General features: G+C 41.0%; 1 protein-coding gene across 1 annotated transcript; it reads right to left on the bottom strand.

Annotated features, from left to right (window-relative positions):
* Positions 1 to 7,833, bottom strand: cog7 (component of oligomeric golgi complex 7). Its single transcript, XM_051417796.1, has 17 exons — positions 7,341 to 7,833; positions 6,183 to 6,331; positions 5,821 to 5,937; positions 5,084 to 5,252; positions 4,887 to 4,969; positions 4,662 to 4,784; positions 4,333 to 4,531; positions 4,115 to 4,242; positions 3,818 to 3,972; positions 3,559 to 3,675; positions 3,373 to 3,438; positions 3,083 to 3,269; positions 2,795 to 2,935; positions 2,562 to 2,645; positions 2,280 to 2,394; positions 1,063 to 1,206; positions 1 to 940 (listed from the first exon to the last, which is right to left on the bottom strand). The coding sequence occupies exons 1-17, from the start codon at positions 7,504 to 7,506 to the stop codon at positions 774 to 776; spliced, it is 2,310 nt and encodes a 769-aa protein (XP_051273756.1). The 5' UTR covers positions 7,507 to 7,833; the 3' UTR covers positions 1 to 773.
* Positions 7,834 to 8,803: the final 970 nt, after the last annotated feature.

Raw genomic sequence — 8,803 nt, 5'->3', positions numbered from 1 at the left:
AAGGATTTAGCATAAAAGGCCGTACATTTATTAAACTAGATTGATTACATTACAATCTCATTCATCTAAAGAATTCAAATAGTTTAATGAAAAGTAACACAATAGGCTCCATAGTGTTGATGTCACTGCTTTATGTACAGATTTTCACAATACTGCATGGAAAAAGATGGGAAAATGCCACATGGGGACTATGCCTATTATCTGTCCAGCCCCTACTACACAACACCTTCACCTTTACAGGAACTGCCGAATGTGAAGCTCAGTTAACAGAAAACAATGCAGCTCGTATCAGAAATATTACCTTAATATAATTTAATATCCTAGATGAATAATATTAGTATGAGAAATAATTAACAAATATATCAGCAATATAGATTGCAAATGCTCTCACATATATCCCCTGATGTACATCTATGTTAAATTCTTGATGCTTAAAACTTAAAAATGCAGAAATTAAAGATGTATAGTCAAGACAATTTCACCCCTTGGCTTGACTTGAAGGCATTATCACCGGTGAGAAATCACTCCACATTAATCAGTATAAAAAAAGTCTGAACCACCCTGATTTAAATCTCTTAACATTCCCATAAATCCCATTTGGAATCCCAATGCTGCAGCCCCAAATTATTTGAGACTTAAGGGGATGTAACATGTAAACCAACTACTTTTGATATCACATTCTTTCTTCCATTTTCTCAACAACCTGGGAATGGGTCAAGCATGCCTATGTGTCCCCGGTGCCGCTCTGAGAGCCACTACAGAGTCTATCGCTGTTAGTAGTCGATGCACCGGAGGGCAGCAATGGTGGAGGCCAGGCGACGAGGCAGCAGTTTGGCGGTCTGTCTGTACTCTTCCGGTTTGGCCCTCAGCAGGGTGACGATGTGCTGCAGGCCACGGGAGGGCTGCAGGCCCAGAGCGTCCATCACATTAATCAGATAGTCTGTGGAGCAGGAACAGGACATTCGATACGCATTAACCAGGAGAATATGTCATTGTTTTGCTTAGCCATCAGAAGGAATTGGCTAGCTGAATGTGTCTATCCTGGCGCTCTGGTTACTGTACCGATATCTGTGGCCAGCTGTTTGGTGGAATGGGTGCTCAGTTGGGGGATGAGCAGGATGGCGTCACAGTAGGTCTGCATGGTCGCCCGAGCGATGGAGCCCAGCCAGTAGTCCGCTGTGTTGTCCAGCTCAGGAAGGTCATCACCTGAGACAGAGTGACGTTAGTGGTTTGAGGACAGTGATGTAGATACAGATGGGGATTAAATAAAAGGTGTCAGCTGGAGATGGAGGATAAAGGTCAAACTTGTGTTGAAAACTAAGGTCGTCATGGAAAAACAAAAAGAGCACAGTCCCACAACACATTTAGCTGGTGATAACAATTTGACCTCTCTCTTTGGGTTCATGATAGATCAGCTGTCTTAGAGAATACAGTAATGTGCTCTGTATCTCTGGGTGTATTCTTCTGCACCAATTTGCCCTACATATATACCAAAAGATTTATTTTTATATTAAACTTGCACTATCTTTTATTTCTGTTTCAATACTGCATATTTACATTACATACATTTTGGAAGTGTATAGAACATTTTAACAATAATAAATATGATCACAGTTTTTGGACTCACCAAGCCATGCCTGCTATGAAACTGCACCTCTACCAAACTAGTGTGGCTCAGTGGAATCATTTAGATATCAGATTATGCAAATTGTTCCATTTGCCATTGCCATGGTTGCAGTCCAAGAGGGTTGACTTCACCTCTGAACTTAAAAATAAAAAATAAGTTGGCACTTGGTACTGCTTTTAATTTGCTAATTTAAACTGACCACATATCACTGTGCCAACAATGTTGGCAGATGAAAAGGGATGAACAGAAAAAAAAGCTACATTCTCCTCTCAGAAATGATTTATAAATTGGAAGATTATGAAGTCAAATTTGAATACTACTGTATACAGTCATTTATATATTACACAACAATTAATTCCTTGTGTTAAGTGACTCTCACTTTGAGTATTGAGGTAGTCATTAAATAAACTGATAAAAAGAAATGAGAAACTGAACAAGATTATGAAGTCAAATTTGAATACTACTGTATACAGTCATTTATATATTACACAACAATTAATTCCTTGTGTTAAGTGACTCTCACTTTGAGTATTGAGGTAGTCATTAAATAAACTGATAAAAAGAAATGAGAAACTGAACAGTTAGTGGAAAGATAGCAAACAGAAATAGCATTAGATTGTAAAGAGAATCAGGGTTGATAGCCAGCAGAAACCTTGCTCTGGAGGGAAAGGCAGCTTCCCAGCATGTAGCGCCATCTCTAGTGCTGGGTCCTCCTGAGTCACAAATGGCTCCAAGTGGAGAGGCAGAGACATCAGGTACTGCCCAATCTGGAAGGAAAAGACAGACGTCTAGTTCGATATATCCGGTGTCTGGGAGCAATTGTGCTTGTATTAGCTGTGAATACAAAAAGTCAGCCAGTTTGACTTCCTCTTAGAGGAAGATCTGTACTGTACTGATCTGTACTGTACATGTATTCAAGTCAAACCGGACTAACATTTGTAATGTATTCTTGCGGTGACAGGCTGAAAGTAGGCAGGTCCTCTGTGTAGCGCTCTCCAAAACCAGGTGCCTCTTGTCTCTGAACACAATTCAAATCGTATGAGGTGAGATTAAAATAGACACACTATGTCGAACACTCTGACAATCCAAAAGCTCTCAGCAAATGCACTCAAATGATGTCAATCAGTATTTCAAATCAAATCATCCGGAAACTTGACACTTAATCACCTCCATCTTGGAGACGAGGCAGAGCTGGTGTTTGATCTGCAGGAAGACAGAGTCAAAGGCCAGCTGGTTGGCCTGCTGGTTGAGTCTGGTCAGAGCAGATCTGGGCTCTGCTAACAGGCTGGAGTTACCTGTTCCCTTCTCCTGCAGACAGAAAGAGAGGCTAAAAACAGTTGCAGATGGCCCTTGTTAAACCACCTGATAACATGCAACAGTATAACAAGAGTCAGTTATCTTCATTAAACATCAATGGAATCGATCCCCATTCCAACGCCGTGATCTGCTCCGTACCTTTAGTGAATAGAGGACTTCCATCAGGCTGTTGTACTCGGCCATGTTTCCCCTCTGAAGGTAGTTGTATTCCTGCCAGGGGTTCTTGGTGGTGCTCTTCCTCTCTGTGGAGCTGGCCTCCTGGATGCCTGCCAGGCTGCGTGGGCTGTACGACTCTGACAAGTACTTACCTGCCGTGCCCAGGATTCTATGGGAAAGATCGATTGTGTTCAGAGAATGTGTGGAGTTCCTTAAAATATGACAACATTATGAAATTTTAAAAATACTAATACTATATATAAATCTCTCACTTGTTTGACAGCTGCTGCTCAAAGGCACCACATTGTCTAAGTAATTCTCCACAAGTGGCAATAATCCTGCAAAATGCAACACAAAACAATTTCATATAAAAAAAATTTATTTTTTATTGAACTAATGAAATTGTACTAATGAAATGGCAATGAAACAGTCTCAAATAATAATAAAAAAACATTAACCTGACAGAGTTCTGGAAGGCTGTCCAGTCCTCTTGGAAAACAGATGAACTTGGAGTATCCTCCAGTTTACATTTCTTTCTGATGGACTGCAGGGTTGTGGAGAAGTCAGACACATACCTAGAACAAGCACAATATTAAAGCTGGCCACATAAATAGATTAAAGTAAGGTCCACACATACTCAAAATGAGGCTAATAATTTCTAGAAATAAAGTGGTTTATACATTATATGCCGCTTGTGACTGAATTAAGGATCTTTACTTGGTGAAGAGGGCTTTGATGGCTTTGAGGAGACCGCACACGGCCAGTCCGTCAGTCAGTTTGACACAGCGGTCCACAGCAGCGCTGGCCAGCCCAAAGAACTTGCCAACAGAGTGGCTCAACTCTTCCACACAATCAATTACCTCCCCGTGTTCCTGAAGAGAGGAGAGAATATGAAGAGTGTGAAACAAGGCGGCACAGAGAAAACAGCTGACAACTGTGACAAGGTTTTAATAAATCTATTTTCTTATGTGTGTGTGTGTGTGTGTGTGTGTGTGTGTGGGGGTGGTGTCTTACCAAAGGTACAGCACTGATCTGGATAAAAAGGTGAGCTTCCTCCAGATCTCCATACTGTAGTTGATAGGTTTTGTAGGGGTCGTACAGCGCACAGACCAGCTCATTCACCTTCAGCAGATTATTCTCACCTAGGGGAGAAAGACATAGACACAACATAAGGACCTTAATCCACCCACATCTGCAGCATCTGCACACTCCTGTCTCATCTATACACAAACCCAGGTGTGGCAGCATGGCGGCCTCCAGGCTGTGTGCGAAGGTGGATGTGGTGTGATGGAGTTCCAGCAGGGTGTCGAGACGCTGCTCTTGGGCTGCCCGCTCCACGGCCGTGCTCAAGCACACAGGGATGGATGGGACCATGGCTCCCAGTGTTTGGATCAGCAACACTGTCACCACCTCATACGGGTTCTTGAACACCTGTTAGGTGTTACAGTGTAGGTAATATGTAAACAATTAAAAGAGGATTCTGGCTGACAGTATTTATACACCGGAAGCAGTGAGTAAGCATGGTTGGAACTGTGTGTTGTGGTGCGGTAGTGCGTCTCACCTGGCTGCTCCACTGTAGTTGAGAGTGCCACGAGGAGAGCAAAGTGTCGTAGAATTCAGACAGCTGTTGATTCAGACTGAGCTCGCTCTGAGAGAGATCCTGCCACATGCTCACCAACTGGCCCTGGAGATGCCCAAACACACATTGGATCACAAATGGACATTAGATTGTCCCTACACCAGACAATACGATTTTGTGATAGCTAATTTAAGGTCAGGCACCTACCTTGTGACACTTGTAGTAGTAGGCAAGCAGCTGTGGCATTCTATCTATCTCTGTGAAGACTTTAACAAACAGCTTGGCTTGGTCTGCAGAGAATAAATATGTAAACATAAGTCAACTTAGTGTAAGCCGACAGTGAACAAAGAGATGGAGGTTGGAATACATTTGAGAAACCATAGCACTTCTCACAGGTTCCTTACCTATAGACATGGAATTAAAGGTTGCGACTATTTGTGGACTGGCCAGGGCCTCCAGTCTGTTTTTCAGAGCCTCTAGGTGGACACACTTTTCAGAATAGTCTGGTGTGTCCACCAACATGGCCAGGCTGTTCTGCATGCTGGTAAGCTTGGAGGAAATTACTGCAAGATCCTGGAAAAGGAAGAGAACATATTGAAGATCAAAAAGGTCCACAAAATAATATCGAGTTAGGCGATAAAACACAACAATTTGATTAAACTATTCCTCCTGGAATATATAGACTGGAGCCCTGTGCACGTGTGTAGTGAAAAGAATTCCTACATTTTTATTGTTTATTCTAGGGCATTTTCTACTATTTTAAGAAAAACTACAAGGAGTACAATCAAGTATTTGTTATCTATGAACGCATACGTTGAATATCAAAGATATGCAGACATATGCAGTCTCCCAAAGTACCAGATTTCAAGACTTTAGGCAAATCAGAATGAACGTCATGGCCTTTGTTTTTATCCTAAATATAGTCATTGGGCGCAAATGGGTTAAAATAAACTGAACATACAGAAAGTCATATTACAGTAAAACAATAAATTCTATTCCAATCGTTTCAATACAATCCATTTTCTTTTTAAAGACCATGTATGGAGATGTTGGCCACGCTGAGTAGCAAAGGTTCATGATCTTTAAGCAGCAAGCCAGACAAAAACTTAACAAGTGAAGTGGAAATGTCTTCCATTCATACCTGTGTTTTGAAGGTTTCCTCAATGTCTGCACTCAGCGTGCTCCATTTGTCCGCCTCCTGCAGAGCTTCAGCTGCCAGCTGCATGCGGCCCTTCACCTGATCGATCTCCACCAGGACCTGGTGAAAAGGAACCACGTAATATAAAAGTCATACCTAAGAAATATCCTTACAAGTGTCCTTTATGCCACAGTCAGGCTTTCACTATTAGAGTGCGTATTATCAAATGGATTATTTCAATAAAATCAGGTTATGAGTCAATGTAGACTTGTATCATTGTTTTACAAGCATTACTTCTGAACAGTGAATATTCATCGTGTATGTATTTATTATTTATATACTGCAGTAATGATTGACTTGCACACCTGCATAGACTGCACAGTGTCCTGCTCGAACTTCTTGATGTCCTCTTTGACCAGAACCATTTGCTCCTTGAGGAAGGAAGCCTCCTGTTTCAGCGCCTCCACATCCCGAAGTACTCTGGGCATATTTTGGAGGGCCTGATTACTGCTCTCTGCACACAGAAAGGCAGCAATCTTTCAGTTAATGATGGACATGACAAGAAAAGTAAAACTTTCATAACATTATAGACTATTTGGTGACACTCTACTGTCATCATATTTCAGGTAAGGACTACTCATTACTCACCATTTACTCAGTTGTCAGTTTATTATGTACAACCAGCTAACACTAATGTTGTCCAACACAAGAGTCCTGCGATAAACCCTACCTTCATGAAGGTCCTAGTGTTTATTTTGGTGTTGAAACTATTTTCAAGTTGTGTTCATTCAACTGAGGTGTTTCTTTTATTTTGTCCACCTCATTTATATCAGTGAGGTTAGGCTGAATATCAGGAACACATCTCTGTATTACGAGTACAGTTCAATAGCTGAATCATCACCTCTCCTAAGCGGCTAAAAACATAAACAAACATAAACAAACATTGAACACAACATTATTCATCTCCGTATATGACAAGATAATGATGACATATCTGGTATTGGTAATTAGAATATTACCGTGTAATGGCTATTTCTCAAAACCACACATTCTGACACTACAAGGACAGAAAACTACTCACTACATAACATTTCACAGCCTAGTATTCAGTGATGTATAATGACCTATTGTGAAGATTGCATGCAGCAAAACAAACCCGGGCGTGACTGCAAACCATAAAATGAGCAAATACAGTCTAATACCACATCCTTTCCATAAAGCCTGCGTCAAGAAGGTTTTAATGAAACTGAGAGCTGTGGCTTCAACTTGAAGGACATTTTGGAGGCTGTTAGTGTTGAATTGTACTGTATTATACATAGAGGTTGTAATATATAAGTCTAGCCTTACTGACCAACTCTCACTATAATGAACACAAAGCAGTCAATAGGTAGGAATAACAACAGAGCTGTTGTATTGTGCTGCGCAAGATTTACCCGGGTCTACCTCATGACTGAGGGACAGCAAGACCAAACACAGGTCCTGTGTGCAGAATGAACAGTCATTAGTTTACTTCAGCTGCTCACCCTCAATGGCATTGTTGACTTCCTGGATGAACAGCTGCAGTTTCATGACCAGTGTGGCTGCGTGTGTGTCCGCCTTCCCCGGCGCGTCCTTCTGCACCACCCTGAAGGCGCCATTCACCCACTCTTTCACATCAAAATCATCGTCCAGGAATTTGGAAAAATCCATTTGTCCTCTTCACTCCTTCACTAATGCAAGAAGCTGGGCGGTGTTCAGTGAAACCCTTCTGCTGCAGTGCAGTCTGTGTCATCGACCCATTGCTAGCGTTTGCTAGTTTTTCCCAAACAGCGGCTTCGACACGAATATAAAATAAATAGCCCAAGAAAATGAAATGATCATCACAACTAAATAGAGTTCCAACAAGGCGACGGCTTCCTCCAGAGTTGTTTTTTAAATGTTTACGGCTTTAAAGGAGAAATGTAGAGGCATTTCTGAGGGTTTGATGCTGTTGGTGCTACACTACACTTGACAACAACTTCCTCTTTGTGCTTTCTATTTACCTTCCCCCGGAAACAAGCGCCAGCACAACAAACTGACCTGCTGAATAAAATATATTTAAAATAATAATGATGATAAAAATAATCGAGCACATTTCTTTAATAAAATGGGACAGTTTGTGTGTTTTTAAATGAAAATATATCACATTTGGTCAAGAAAAAAAGGGAGAAACACATAAAGTGTTTAGTTTGACGCAGTGTCACAAATAAGTCTATCCGTGCGGAAACCTTTTTATTTTTCAAGCATTGTGATGGGACCATTGACAGTGGGACTTATTTGCTTTGAAAATATCATTCAGACTTCTTCATGCCCAAACAGTTCCTACCCATCAGATTTTTTTATGTTACTAAGGCTGAGTTTGAGTTTGAGTTTTGTGTTTACATCATCAAACATGTACACAGGTCCGCAGCACGAATGCATGCACTCTGCTTCCCTCTTGAGGCAAGCAATCAAACTGCAAGTGGAGCTAAAAATGAAGTTGAACATTTTATGTAGCATTATGACATTAACATATGATCAGTTTACCAATGCAGCAACAATAAAAAAAAGCATAGATCAGTAATTCTTAATGTGCCTCGAGATAGTTTGTCTCTCACCTTAAAACTATAAAAACTAAATTACAATAATGTCCATTGTAGATTATTCTAAATGTGATCTTTAGGAACTGAAGACTGATGAAGCTTTGCAGAGTGAGTCTGGACTCCCTAGGAAAAATAAGGAACATATGACAGGAAGGTTTGAGCTGTTAATGCTGCTCAGCATCAACAGGAAGGTATCTGTCAGCACTGTTAACCAACATAGAATATTACATATTTATGGATTCATAAAATGGCATTTGATAATAGGGAGCTATGGGCAAAAAGCATCCTAGCCGGGGTCTCATTCTGGTCTTACACATCACATCTAGGAGAACTGCTGATGCAGATGTCAGAGTGTAGACCAAGCAGAGTGTTGATAGACAGTGGAG

Source organism: Dicentrarchus labrax, unplaced genomic scaffold (assembly GCF_905237075.1).
Source record: "Dicentrarchus labrax unplaced genomic scaffold, dlabrax2021, whole genome shotgun sequence".
In the NCBI taxonomy this organism is placed as follows: Eukaryota; Metazoa; Chordata; class Actinopteri; family Moronidae; genus Dicentrarchus; species Dicentrarchus labrax.
The sequence above is the reverse complement of the archived record's forward strand: the minus strand, read 5'-3'. Positions and strand labels throughout refer to the sequence as shown.